Below are 14,229 nucleotides of genomic sequence, written 5' to 3' on the forward strand. Positions count from 1 at the left end.
TCATGCAATGGTATCAAATTAATGATGCCTCTTTTCTTACAGGTCCGTATGTCCATCCGAGATCAATCTTATCCACTGCCCAGAGTTCATGGATGTTATCAGCCATTTTCTCTCGAATGTCCTCAAGTTGTGGGGGCAATACCGCCTATGAGGATAATATGAAAAACGTAAACTAAGCAAACATGAGAATTTTGTGAATCTAAAATCTCTAGCTGTCCGATAAGTTAGCAAATAAAGTTTCATTGTGATGATTTTTTACCTTGCTGATGTCTACTGGTGCGGGAGTAAAGGTCACTGGAGTGGCAGGTATTAAAGGGCCAATAAGCTCTTGTTTCCCTTCTCCACGATCCAAGATATATTTGTGACATGGCTCTACCTTCAGCTTCACTCTTGGGAGCAGAGCATCAGAGCACGGAGCAAAACCTGGTGGAGGCAAGAAGCGAAACTCTCCATGCCTTCCCCCAAACAGAAAACGAACCCTGATTTCCAGAAATGGGACAAAGAAAGTGTTTACTGGATGGATTCAGGTCCTTAGAGAGACATAATCATGGACTGAGACAAAACTTTTATTACGCTCTTACTATAGAAATGAGACAGCTTACTGAAAACAAATGAGTTTTCCTGAATACAGCATGTTAAGGCCACGTAGGCCAGTTAAATAAAAACACTTCACTACTGACCTGACTCCAGCAGAGAAGCTGACCACAGGGTAAAGAAGTCCATCAGCACTGAAGTTCTCCAACATGCCCTGCACAGGTAGACCGTTGACCCGGAAGGAGATGCAAGGAGCACTAAGGTCAAGACAGCAGCTGACCACGTCGTCATCTTTTAGCAGGTGGGGGAACGGAGAGCTCACTCTGCGGCCCACACAGCCTGAGATCCAGGAGAGATGAAAGTCATTCAAGTTCAGATTTCTTTTTTTTATTGTTTGTTGTTAGTTTCTCCTCAACTCAAAATGAGACAGCATCGTCAGGAGTAACACATTTCTAAGACTGAAAGATCTATCATACTTTATTAAATGAAACTTTAAGACCAGGCCTCTATTTGCAGGTTTAAAAAGGAACAAGCAGTAACAGATGATGGGCTCTCTTCAAGTGTAGCTGAACAATTGGCAATCAAAGCTGAAATCTCAGGTTTCAGGTTTTCTAAACGGGCAAATAAAATAAAATCTAGTTTATTGAATTTCTTTGTTGCTCCTTTTATTTAGGCATCCTACATAAATCTTAAATGTGCCAAGAGACACCTCTAGATACTGATGTTTGTCTCAAAAACTAGCCTGAAATATATTTTAGTGCACATACTTTATTGTGTGCTCGTAGCCTTATACACATATTCCAGTTCCTGAACAATGAATCCCTTGTTTGAGCTCATCCTCACCTGACCAGAGGTGAAGCCCATCAAAACCGTAGGAGCAGAGGTCGTCTCCTACCCCGTTGCTCCCCCAGCCATCACCTCCTGTGGGCCTGGGCTGGTAGCCCTCAGTGCAAGCCCAGCCAACACGCAGGTGTGTGGGCTCAGATGTGAGGAAGGAGTCGACGTGATCCACCACCAGCTCAAAGTACCACCTGCGATGCTGGGCTGAATCTTCCCCCGTAGCTAAGAAGATGTTTGGTCTCATGCTGTAGGTGGAGTAACGTGCAGAGAATGCCAAAGTCAAACAAACAAGCAAAAATAGGATATAGTAGTAAAGGTATATTTAGTTTGATTATTAGAATGTTAAAGTATATTATTAACTTCAAAGACATGGAAGAACAATTAAGAAGAGCAATACAGTCTCTAGTTTGCCTGTTTAATTTTTAAAATACTGCCCCATGTCGGATCCACACACCTCATGCAAGGCATTTGCTAGCCCACACAGAGCATAAATCTCATTGGCACAGCACATTGCATTATAAATATATAGATGAATGAGTAAATACAGAACCAGGCTCTGGTTGGACCTACATATAATTTGTAAGCAACATATGAGAAACAAAAAGATGCCGATGGTACATGGATGAGGAAATTAAGTCTGGGCAACACCGTGTCTGGAGAGAAATACAGATCATATAGTGATATTAACCTTTCCTTGACAGAGCTCTCATGAAAGTGTAGACAGAAGGAGAGCATTGAGAGAATGGGGACAGGACACACAGAGAAAACTACGACTGGGTTTAGATGATATGAGAGATTGGATAAAATGGAAATGGAGAATGGGGAAAAGTGCATCTAGAAGAATTGACAAAATGTGGCGGGGAAGGAGGAGGAGATAAACCACGAGGATGAAAGCAGACGTACTAATTAGGCATTTAGTTAAACAAGCAGCAAACGTAATGGGATGAGAAATGGCTTGAGGAGGAAGAGAGAGCTGGGGAATGGATTGAGCAGGTGTGAAGAATATGAAACAAAACAAGATTTAAGGCCCGAGGAACAAAATGGGCTGCTGATAGAGAAAAGATAAAAGAAGGCAGCTGCTGAAGAAAAGTGGGCAGGTGAAGTGAAAAAAAATAAATAAGGAGCTCGAAGGAGGAAATGGAAACTGTCTACAAGATCAGACTAGCACAGTGAGCCAAATATTGACAGAAGGAGAACATGAAACAAGATGAAACTGTCCAAAGATGAACTCAGTTGAGTCATACCATCTCTGGCAGCAGAAAACTTGTCTCACTGGAAGAGAGTGAGATGAACAATTCTTTGAGTCTAATCAATTCAGAATCAAATCAAAATCGGTGCAGAAAACGAAGAGACAATGCTGAAGTAATTCTTCGGTTAACTCAAGTCTCAAGCCGGAGTGATGTACTGCGGGAAAATCTGAAGTGTTTCTTGTATCAAGGATTTGGATGGCATCACAGATTGCAAAACAATAAGAAAACTAATAAAAAGGATACCAAGGACTGCGGCACTGAGCTCTCTACAGTTGACAAGCAGCACTTAGCTAAAACAAATGAATCACTAAGCATGAGAATAAGCTCCCATTCAGTGGTGGCTTCAAGAGTAAATAAACGCAAGGACATAAAATGAGAAGATGCAACAAAGACACATTTATTTTGTTTTCTGTGTATAGGGAATGACACAAACACACAAAATTAGAAAAAAAAAACACTTAATTAAAAAGGAAAGAGTGACAAATACAGTGTTTTTTTCTCAATACAGCAGAAGCACAACACTGCAACACTACTCTAAATTGTACCTCGTGACCCGATTAGTCAGGCGTGTTTGGAGCAGCAAGTCTCTGTCTGGCAGCAGGTTGTCACAGATGAGATTCTGATTGGATCGCACGGCCACACCATGGCACACACACAGAGAGCACAACACCTCCAGCACCTGGAACACAACCTCAGTCGGTGCTTCATCGAACAATAGCTACATAAACTCACGGCTATTATCCTACATTAGGGAACAGATTAAAAACTGTGTGTTGGTTGCTGCAGCTCGTTTCCAAACCATGTTGCAAATGCACAAATAAAAGACCATTTCAAAAGATAACAATGGATGTTTTTCCCCTAAAAAAAACATTTGGGTAAGCTACTGCATTTCAACCAACAAATACAGAAATATGACGACAATAGGTCATTCTTCTACACTTCATGATTTTTATATCCACACAAAAACAAATACTTGCAGTCACTACCTTGTGGTTGCATCCGTGCTTGTCGAGAAAAGAGATGATAGAATGAATGTGCCCTTCTTTGATGGCATTGAGTGCTTCGGGACTTTCCACTAGGACACACTGCAGAACCTCCAAGGCTCCTGTACATGACAGTATGCGATTGCTCATCACTGTATTTACAGTATATATATTTTGCTAGGCTGAAATAACATCAGATAACAATGTATACCTAAAGGTAAAACAACTCAAAACAGGTGTGCCAAAATATCATTAGCTAAACAACATTTTAAATTTGAGTGTGACCTAAAAATCCAACCAACCAGAAGAGGCCTCCAGCCGGTCAAGCCTGCTAATCAGCCAATCTAGAGAACTTGAGAAATGTGCACAGTTTACACGGTTTCCCCGGAGCAGAGCAGCTGAAGGGGTAAAAAGAAAGAGAGTGTTCAGGAACCACTTTAGAGACAGATATTTTAAGCAAGATTTTGGCCATAAGTTAGTAAGACACATGTCAAGTCTCACCCAACAGCTCATAGAAACAGTTCAGGATGATCTCCCACTCTTCTCCTGTGTCACTTTGAGCAGCCTCGGCAAAATGTGAAGCACTACATTGGTGTAGACGGTCAATACAATCTAGGACCAAATCTATCACCCCCTGAGAAGAAAAGGAGGTGTGCCGTGACAAACGCATTGCATGCAGGGCCCGAGTTATTCATTCATACGTAACAGACTTACCTCTTCTTGAAACATGTTCTGCCGATTCTTTAACGCCGTCATGTTGTTCTGTTTGGATTCCTGGTCTAGCCCCCCCAGTCGAGGTTGGAAATAGTTTATTAAATCCTGCAGACTACGTGTCACCATCTCCATTGGCAGGCTGACAGACGTGAAGTTTCCTTGTTGACTAAAACTATCAAATTTCCTTTAAAAAAAAGAAAAAAAAGAAAAAAGAAAAAGAAAAAGAAAAAGAGGGATTTAGGATTATAAAATAATAAATTGTACTAGGTGATTTGTTTTTGGCCTATACTCCAACTAACAGACTTCCAAATATTTTTCCTATCTGTCTGAAAGTGACTAATATGACTGGAAATCATAGTATCAAGCTCCACTTCACTTATTGTTATTTTTAAAAACAGAACGTATTATTCCAGAGTTTTCTCTTAGTGCAGAAGTCTTTAAAAAGACTCCAACTGGCTATTGTTTTGTTTTTGTGTCCGTGTGTGTGTGTCTAAAGTACAATACCCAAGCACATCTACTGTAACTCATAATATAAATAACTGATCAGTGCTCGCTGTATAACGGAGACACTAAAAATCTTTTCTATACTACTTGTTATATATCTGCCAATATCAATAATTGACTTATGTCTAACTCTAACAAATACCTGCACAGAGTCTGTGTTATAACCTCAACTGCTGCTAGACATTTAGTAATTTAACCTCAATCTCTATTGAGGTAGGGAACACTGCATCTGGAAATACTTCACACTCCACTACGTCACTGTAATCATGTCTCTATCAGTACAGTATCCATGAATGAGGGTCCAGATAAGGCGTCCAGTACCTGATAAAGCGAGTGAAGAGGAGTGTAGCACTCCGGATGAGTCTGGCAGTGTGAGATTCTTCCCTCTGAGAACGAGACAGCGTCAGCCCATCGTCCATATGACCCTCGCTGTGCAGAATGGCCTGGAAATTTGATTTCAAGTTATTCTACAATTCAGCACACTTTCACGTTCAACATTCTTACAGAATACTCAATATATGAAATGAGTCGTATACTTTCGGTTCATCAATTGTAATTACCTTTCGCTGAGCCACTCCCATGCGCATAGATTTGGCATCAATGGCTTGGTAGGTCAGCCAGAGCCCAGAGTCTACATGCTGAACATAACAAATGGAGTCTCCATACTTTATCTCTGGGATCCCCATGCCATCGACATTAGTCTTTGTGCCAGAGTCGAGTTTCTCCTACAAACAAAAATCTATTGTTACATGTGTGACAAACAGATGTGTTTCTGTGATCATAAACTGATTCGATTCTAACTTTGCTCCACTAATGACCTTCAAGTCCCCAGTCTAAAGAAACTCTTGGATTATGAATTGATCACAGCCGCCATCAAACCATCAAAAAAAAAAGGTCAGTGTATTTCTCGTGTGACTCCTGACCTTCGACGATCGAAAGCAGAAGGAGCTTGTGTTGATATCAGCCTTGTCCCGATCGACCAGATGCAGGCCTTTCTCCTCAGTAACGCCCAGGTACCTCCCAGTGGTAAGATGGCAGAGTCGGAAAGGCTGCCCCCAGCATGTATGCCTGTTGCTCCAACTGAGGAATATGAAGAGCATTTTGTCTTTTGTTTTCCTTGACATAAACAAGCTGGACAGACTGCTTGTTTGTTTGTTTTTGTTGAAATTGCAGGGGAGAAACCAAGGAACACACAACCCCAATTCAATTCTGACCCAGCCATATTAAATATCGTTCCAGCAACTCTGTGCAGCCTTTATGGGCAAAAAACAGCAAAAAAAAAACAGAAATTCTGAGTGACTAACAGCACTATGACTAACAGGATACACACGCCTTCTAAAGCCTTGAAAAACAACAAAATAAAATTGTTTTATTTCTGCAAATGAGACAATAAAATTTTTATTGTGTTTTCCAATAACAAGTTTAAATCTGCAGAGCCTAAAGTATGTCTTTTAGATGAGGCAAAATATTAATTTAAACTGCCAGTGAGTGCTTCACTACGTCCCATGGGTACTTACACAACACGCAGAATCTCCAGCCTCCAGAGAGAGCGGGCATGGCTGGAGACTGATCCAATCTCATAATGCATTATCCTAGATTAAGAAGAAGAGGGAAAGAACAAGACATGACCACAGAAGTAAAGGCTGTTTTATCTGGCTGATGTGAGAAGAGACTGGTCTTTTCAACTGACCTCTGTAGCTCATCTCCCTGCTCTGCGGGTGGAACAGTCAGACATGCGTCACTATGGCTGTGGAGTAGCCGCAATGTGTCACCCCCCTTAAGGTATCCTAGAATTAACACAACAGATAGCGCAGGTAATCTCCACTGACAAAGATGTTTAATTTCATGTTTGATATATGATATTCGTTGGCTATAACCGGTATCTAAGTAAGGGTTACTTCTCGAGATAAAACAGCACAGAGGATATACACTTCATAGCAACTGTACGCACACTTCATACTTTTATTATGTACTTAATTACAATCATTTAAGTGTGCATCTGAACATCTGCAACCTAAACGCCAGCATCAGTGTGCAGAGAAAGAAGCTGGAATAACTCCTTGACCAATCACATTACTGGGACACAACATTTAGTTGTCAAACTTGCCTTGAGCAACTCCACCTCCAGAGCAGATGGGAGCGACACTCCAGAGAGTCTGCTGGAAGGCTGCATTGACAATCAGGCTGTCACTCAAGCTTTTGTTGTCAAATACAGTGCCAAAGGACAGGTGCTGGAAGGAAGCAAAATGGTAATAACAGAAAGGAGCTCATCAACAATGAATACAACTTCTGTTTTTTTTTCTACTATAATAGCTGTTGTCATAAACAATTATGCTAAACTCATCAAAAGGCAGAGAAAACACTGCCTATGATTGCCTATGACTAAATGACGTCAAAATAAAATGAAACCAATGATAAAAAAATATATATATATATATATATAGTTTCTGGTTCTGCAAAGCTTGAGAAAGGAAAGACAGATGATAAGTACAGGGACAAAGAACATAGAGTGTCTGACACTGAAACAGTGTGAAATATTTACAAAGAAAAACTTGTGAGGAAATAACAAAAGTGCAGTGCTCTTCAACTATTAAAGACAAATGGGAACAAAAACAAAACAAAAACAAAAACAAAAGGATGTACAAACATACACTGTAAGCCCAAACAATAAACTATCTTTTCACAGTCACTGCCAGCGAGCCATACATTCTTATACTTGTCACACCGGGGACTTGTATTGAATGAGTGAGTCTTACGTAATGTAATCAAGCATTCACAAGTTTTAAGCAGGACATGATGTCCGTCAAGCATGTGTGTGTGTGTGTGTGAGTAGGCAGGACTGTGTCTCCACCTGAGCAGGATTGCTCACCGGGCCAGGAGGGAAACGGAAGATAAAGTACTTTGTTTTTCAGCAGTTAATTGCATCTCCCCCCCAGTGACCCCAAACAGAGCAAGCAGAGGATTCTGTTCCAATTTGACATTTAGCACCTGAGATAGGCTGTGGGAGATCACCGTCCAAATACTTATTAAGGCTACGGTGTGACCAGTACATGTGGATAAGGTTTAGCACTTTTGTGTTTGTCGCAGTAGGGACTCTGAAAAGAGACTCAGTCGTCTCAGCATGAAGAGTTGACTTACCAGATATCTCTCTGAGGACACATTGACGAGTATGAGGTCATCTCCAACGCGCACCTTCTCACCCTCTGACCTCTGTCTGGATGCTGGGTGGACGGTCCACCAACACGCCTCACCTGAGCCACAGATACAAAATGTTTGACAAAGTCTTACTTACAGTTAAAATTACAAATAAACCAAATTAAAATACTAAATATGAAAAGAGGTTAAATGATAAGATGCATTTAGGAGCAGTACAAAAGCAAGTGTACTGATAACAATTATAAACCGTTTAAACAGGTACAGTACCCAATACCTGCTTTGTCCTCTTGCAAACCGACATCAAAAGCCAGTTTGTCAGTTGACGACTGCGATGAAGACAAGCAGCTGAGATACTGGGAGGAAAATAGACAATAGATATTCATATAAGTTAATAAAGTTTATGTTAAAGAAAAAAATAAGACTGAAACCCTTCATCAAACCATGATGACTCACCATGCCGCTGTATGAGTGTAGGAATAACACTGCCTGGCCATAAAGAAGGGTGCGATGGCTTCCTCCAGCTCCCACCTGTAAATCACAATGACACTGCATAGAGAACTTATTGTACAAGTAAACACTATAACAGTAGAGTCAAAATAAATTCAAAGAGAAATAAGTGGAAACAAAGACTAAAAATAAAATTAACAATTAAAACGTGTGCTTCATTTGTTCCTCTTTGTTACTTTGTCAACACCAGCTGGTCCAGTTCTACGATAGTTTATTTGTCAGTGTTTTTGTAGTTATACAGTAAGATTGTGTTAACATTGTTGCTGCAGATGAACAAATGCAGTTCAAATCCCTTTCAAATAAAGTCTCAGTTAAATCTAGGCTATATTTTAATCAGCAGTTTACAGAACAGGACACATATTTTACCCTCAATTACAGAGGGTGAGTTTAACCTGGCAACTTATTTTGCCATCTGTCATCTTGAAATCTTCATGGATCACAGACCGGATAAATGGCTGAGAAGAGAAGAGAAGAGAAGAGAAGAGAAGAGAAGAGAAGAGAAGAGAAGAGAAGAGAAGAGAAGAGAAGAGAAGACTCTCACCTCTGCAGCCGAGCGCTGACTGTGGGCCAGCATCTCTTGCAGGGCTCTAACTGACAGACACTGAGCCAGGACAAAGCCACATACAGACAAGTCTGGTGGAACATTCTGTGAGGAATAAAAAGACAATAGAGCATCTGTCGTCGAGGTAGCTTCATATTTATCTATATCCTCCACAGGCTAACAATCTAATTAGCAGTGACAAAGATAGAGAAGAGATACAAAAGGTGCAACAAAGTGGGAATGAATTGGGCATTGAGATTTTACCCTTTACCTTGCAGTTAGAGGTGGCTTCAAGCCTGCAGAGTCTGCTGCCAAACCCCTCGGCAGCAAGACAGAGCTTCACATGTTCCTCCTGGGAGGTGAAAGTACTCTGCAGAACCACGTCATCTCCCTAAGAAGACAGATGACAGCAGTAAAACACTAACTCTCATGTGCGTAAGAGTTACCCATTCCCATTCATAAAAAAAAACAGAGCACATTCATAGTGTAAGAGCAGATTAAGATGTGACTGACTTGTTTGTGAAGGCCAAATCTGATGCATATTAATTAGAGATCATCATGCCAACAAATAATTAGAAGAAAAGAATTCAACCAGCCGATTTTGAAAAAGGCTCCAGGGAAGAATTTAGTCCAAGATTATTAGATTTCATATTAATAGATTTTTTATATGGGAGCTAACAGAGTGCTGGGACATGGTGACCCAACCTATGCATCCAGTAAAAAAAGAAAAACAGAAATCCTGAAGCATAATGCATCCCTGCTATCCGTTAGGTCCATATATTTCAAAATACTTTAATAATCTCTTACCCTTTATCTTGTGCATACCATATTTGTTTAATGGTATTTCTCAAAAACATCAATGTGCAGCTGAATATTTGTCATTATAGGTCTATATATATATATATATATACTGCTGTAAATGCATGCACAGTATATCTCTGTCACCTAAAATTTATCTTATCTTAATTTAAATGCCGCATGGACCACGTCAAAGGAGGAATTAGGCTTTTCACATCTATTTAAGGAACTGTAAAGAGGGACAACAGACGGCCGGTCTCCAAAGTACAGCAAGGACTACCAACACCTCTCTGTACCCAGGCTGTGTACCTCCATATCGGGAAGATACTGCACTGTCTGACCCCTGAATCACCTCTTTTTTCCACTCCTCATATCAGCAGTACTCTGCAATCAGTCAAACACACTGGCCCGACGCTGAGGCACTGTGTGGCATTCAGATGACCAAGAGGACTCGGCTCTTCTTCGAGGGTACATTTGGCAAGTGAAAACTCAACAAGACTTCCATCTAAATGTGGAAAGAAGCAGCGAGTGGAAATGCGTGTTCGTTCGGCTGAAACGGGAAATGAAAAGTCTTCTTTTGGATTAGAAAACTGAGACACGGATATATATTAAGGGTTTCCCCATGGTGCTGCTATGACATAAAACACTGACAAAAAACAAAAGTGCTATTTCATAAATGCCATTATGGTTAATCTGTGCAGCTATAATATTTCTACTGAGCACGCGACAAGACTCGTCAGGATGTAGGTTCCTACGTTTTCCTGTGGGAAACCCTGCATTTAAAATAATAACACAATATGGGACATATCTACTATGTAATTTTCTCTTATAAAATCAATCTGGGTTCAGTATCATCACTGCCTGTGTGAGTGTGTGTCTCCATATCAACACCAGACACTCTCCCCCATGACATGTCCTTATCAGAGGGCAATGATAACAAGCTGTGGGACAACTTACAACCAGGGGACAATGATAGCATCTTTGAAATGAAAGCCATTTGTGGTCTCCTTTTACTATCAGTGACTAAACAATACAATGTGATCGAGATAGCAAAAAAAAAAAAAAAAAAAAGCAGCTGGGGGGGGGGTTTTTTTTAATAAAAAAAAAAAAAAAGTTGTCGAAAAAAAAAAAAAAAAAAAAAAAAAGCAGCTGGGAGGTGTGTTTTTTTTAATAACACACAAACAGTGTTGAACTGACAGCCTAGGGGCCCATGCATGATTATGTCACATTTTTACCCATGCTTAGTGATATTAAACTAGCTCTGTTAATCTAAAGTTATGACAATAAATATTAAACCTGAGGATATTTTTAGTTATACTCATTTTTGGGGGTTTAATCAGCAGCTACTTTTGTGTCCTGAGGATTACACAAGCTACATGCTGAATGATTTTTTTTTTTTTTAAATAAAATATGTGATTAGGTTACTAATTATTGACCAAATATTAGGTTTTACGTTTAATGGTAGTTTAAAAAAAAAAATAAATAAATAAATAAATAAATAAATAGACTCACCGTTCGTAGAAACTGGTATTCATCGTCGCCCTCTCCACTTTCAGTCATTATTTAAAGCAAACGAGCCGCATCAGCCACAGCCTGGACCTGGACCTGGAGGGGTAAAGGGGAAGACTGGAGAGGAAGGCCCGGAAACACGAAGGTGTACCGGCCTTACCGTGTGGGCGGAGCCGCCTGTTAACGTCCCAAACGTGACATTTTGGCGGGAGCACTCCATCCCAATAAAGAAACATTTAAGGTGCAAACATCCAACTTCACCTGTACACATCACTTACTGTTATTACTATGATGCCTCCTGAGTAACTTACTTTTTCTGTATCCAAAAAGAATACATGTCCAGGCCTGCAGTATCTAATCTTTTCATGCCGGACATATTGTCCTGTCAACTCATGAAAAGTACAAGTATGAGGGGCCGTTCAAGACATTATCCATTCTGGCCCTCTCACATAGCCTACATATATTCTCACTCTTACATACATATACTTATACTCTTACACATATTTATGTCTGAATAGAATATATGTATGTGAAAGGGGAATATATGTGTGTGTGAGGAGAATATATATATATAGATATCTATGTTGTGTGTGTGTGTGTGGTGTTGTGAAAACATGATGATAACATATATGTAGCAGTCGACATTATATGTATATAGAGTTAAAAAATATGTATGGATGAGGAGAATATATGTGTGTGTGTGTGTGTGTGTGTGTGTGTGTGTGTGTGCCTGAGTGAAAATATATGTAAGTGAGAGAAGAATATATGTATGTGAGAGGGCCAGAATATATGTATGTAAGAGTTTAAAAAAATAAGTACGTCAGAGGAGAATATATGTGTGTGAGTGAAAATCAATGTATATAAGAGTTAAAAATATGTATGTGAAAGGAGAATATATATGTGTGTATACATGTGTGTGTGTGCCTGAGTGAAAATATATGTATGTGAGAGGAGAATATATGTGTGTGAGAGGGCCAGAATGGATAATGTCTTGAACGGCACCTTATACACAGGTGTAATTGATAACATTCATGATGGCTACATTCCATTTAGACGAGACTGGGGGCCGGGGCCCTTCTGTGTGGAGTTTGCATGTTCTCCCCATGTTAACTGGTGACTCTAAATTGTAGGTGTTGTTTGTCTCTATGTGCCCTGTGATGAGCTGGCAACTTGTCCGGTGTATACCTTGCCAGCTAGGATCGGTTGACGAAGATAAGCGGTTACAGATAATGGATGGACAGGGCTTACTGGTGCCACCATAAATAGCATTAATCACACCTGTTATTTTCCTGATTTGATGTTTGAAATATGAATTTGAAATGAATGATGAGTGCTTTTTTCTGTCATCTTTTACACTTTTATCTGTTTATCTTTTCACCTCTTAATCTTTTATTCATATTTATCCATGGCAGGTTGTTCTTCTGTTTCAGATACACGGTCCAGAAGTCACTACTATTCTTTTTGTTCTTCTGTTCTTTTTTATTTTGAAGCTTCTAGACCATCTATGAATGAATGGCTGATTTTTCATTTTTCTTTTCATTGCTCTGCCTGTTTCTGTAGCATTTAACCTGTAATATTTGCATGTTCACAGTGCTAATGTGATTATTTTTCATGCTTAAAAAGTACCAATCTTCTGTGTTTTAATCATTTGTTTAATTAGTTTTGAAAGAAGAAGAAGAAGAAAGCAGCAAACATTCATTAACATGCTAATTCACTGGATTTTAAACACTGGAAATGTAGAATTTAAGTATTTTTCCATTACAAGGTTGTTCGGACACTGATGGTGCAGCACTATATTATGCATCTTAAAATAGAGTTTATTTTCTACCCAAAATGTTTTGCACTGTACTTAGCTGAAAAAAGGCAGTACATTATTTAAAAAGGTTTGAGAGCCACTGACATACACCACCCCTGCACCAAAATTTCTCTCAGACAGAAGATGCTGCATAATGTAACAGGTTGATTGCAGTGACATTTACTGATCCATTCATGCTCCTCAAAGAGAGAGAGTTTTTGATTCCCTGACCTGTTCTGTAATCCCATCCAGAGGTCCTGTTCTATTTTCGTAGCCCTGAGAGGCATTACTCTAAAACTAAATCATTACCACATTGTTCTTTCCATCCAACAATTTACAGAGAAGGAATAATTGCAGCCTCTGAAGAAGACATTGCACTTTTCGACAAAGTCTGAACTACTTTCCCCAAGTAATGTATTTTTCATTAGGTTAGCCTCTCTCTGGCCAAGCAAATTGATGTTGATTGTAAAACTGTATATAAAGTATGGCACTGCCAATACAACCCACACAATCCATCTCATCAGGATCTTCTCCTATAGTCACACAATATGTACTGTATTATTAAATGTGTACCTGTTCAAGCCTCAACCTGTAATTTCCGACCACATTACAGATCTAAATTATAATGTTGTACGGAGATGGAGATGACATACTGAAACTGAAAATAAAGGCTTGTTGTCTTGCTATTATTACAACCTGATGGAGCTTTTGTTTACATGTAGATTTAAATATTTTCCGGTATAAAGACAAATTGCAAATAAAAGACATAATACAGGCAACGATTTTATCAGGTTGAAATCCATGTTTGAATTAGTCACAAACAGTTTATTTAATTAATCCATTATTCTCAAATACAAAGTGTAATCCACTGAATTTGTCGATTACAGAGCCAGCAAATGTCTTCAAGGTGTCAGTACTGCCTGAGTATCTTTATTGTCCTACTGAAATACAACAAAGCACAGCTGTCACCACCTAGAGAGATCAGTGATGTCTAAGGCAAAGTTTCTTTTAAGGCATTGTTTGCATAGATAGAGTATTAAATTAGTAGTGTGCTCCTTTGTGTTCGTTTGTGTGAGCCAATGAGCCGCTTCACAGAAA

At 39.5% G+C, this 14,229-nt stretch overlaps 1 protein-coding gene across 1 annotated transcript in view; it reads right to left on the bottom strand.

The window, feature by feature from the left end:
- The window catches only part of ryr2b (ryanodine receptor 2b (cardiac)), a 62,418-nt gene extending 50,981 nt beyond the window's left edge, over window positions 1-11,437 (bottom strand). Inside the window, exons 1-21 of the mRNA XM_027278254.1 lie at window positions 11,340-11,437; window positions 9,301-9,420; window positions 9,030-9,134; window positions 8,435-8,509; window positions 8,256-8,334; window positions 7,964-8,076; window positions 6,933-7,056; window positions 6,516-6,612; window positions 6,343-6,417; window positions 5,749-5,905; window positions 5,386-5,550; window positions 5,147-5,268; window positions 4,322-4,505; window positions 4,109-4,241; window positions 3,910-4,005; window positions 3,611-3,729; window positions 3,170-3,303; window positions 1,378-1,619; window positions 681-873; window positions 260-479; window positions 41-145 (exon numbers count right to left, since the gene is read on the bottom strand). Of these exons, the coding sequence (XP_027134055.1) occupies window positions 41-145; window positions 260-479; window positions 681-873; window positions 1,378-1,619; window positions 3,170-3,303; window positions 3,611-3,729; window positions 3,910-4,005; window positions 4,109-4,241; window positions 4,322-4,505; window positions 5,147-5,268; window positions 5,386-5,550; window positions 5,749-5,905; window positions 6,343-6,417; window positions 6,516-6,612; window positions 6,933-7,056; window positions 7,964-8,076; window positions 8,256-8,334; window positions 8,435-8,509; window positions 9,030-9,134; window positions 9,301-9,420; window positions 11,340-11,387 (2,706 nt within the window). The 5' untranslated portion in view covers window positions 11,388-11,437. The remainder of the gene's footprint in view (window positions 1-40; window positions 146-259; window positions 480-680; window positions 874-1,377; window positions 1,620-3,169; window positions 3,304-3,610; window positions 3,730-3,909; window positions 4,006-4,108; window positions 4,242-4,321; window positions 4,506-5,146; window positions 5,269-5,385; window positions 5,551-5,748; window positions 5,906-6,342; window positions 6,418-6,515; window positions 6,613-6,932; window positions 7,057-7,963; window positions 8,077-8,255; window positions 8,335-8,434; window positions 8,510-9,029; window positions 9,135-9,300; window positions 9,421-11,339) is intronic.
- Window positions 11,438-14,229: the final 2,792 nt, after the last annotated feature.

Source organism: Larimichthys crocea, chromosome III (genome assembly GCF_000972845.2).
Source record: "Larimichthys crocea isolate SSNF chromosome III, L_crocea_2.0, whole genome shotgun sequence".
Lineage (NCBI taxonomy): Eukaryota > Metazoa > Chordata > Actinopteri > Sciaenidae > Larimichthys > Larimichthys crocea.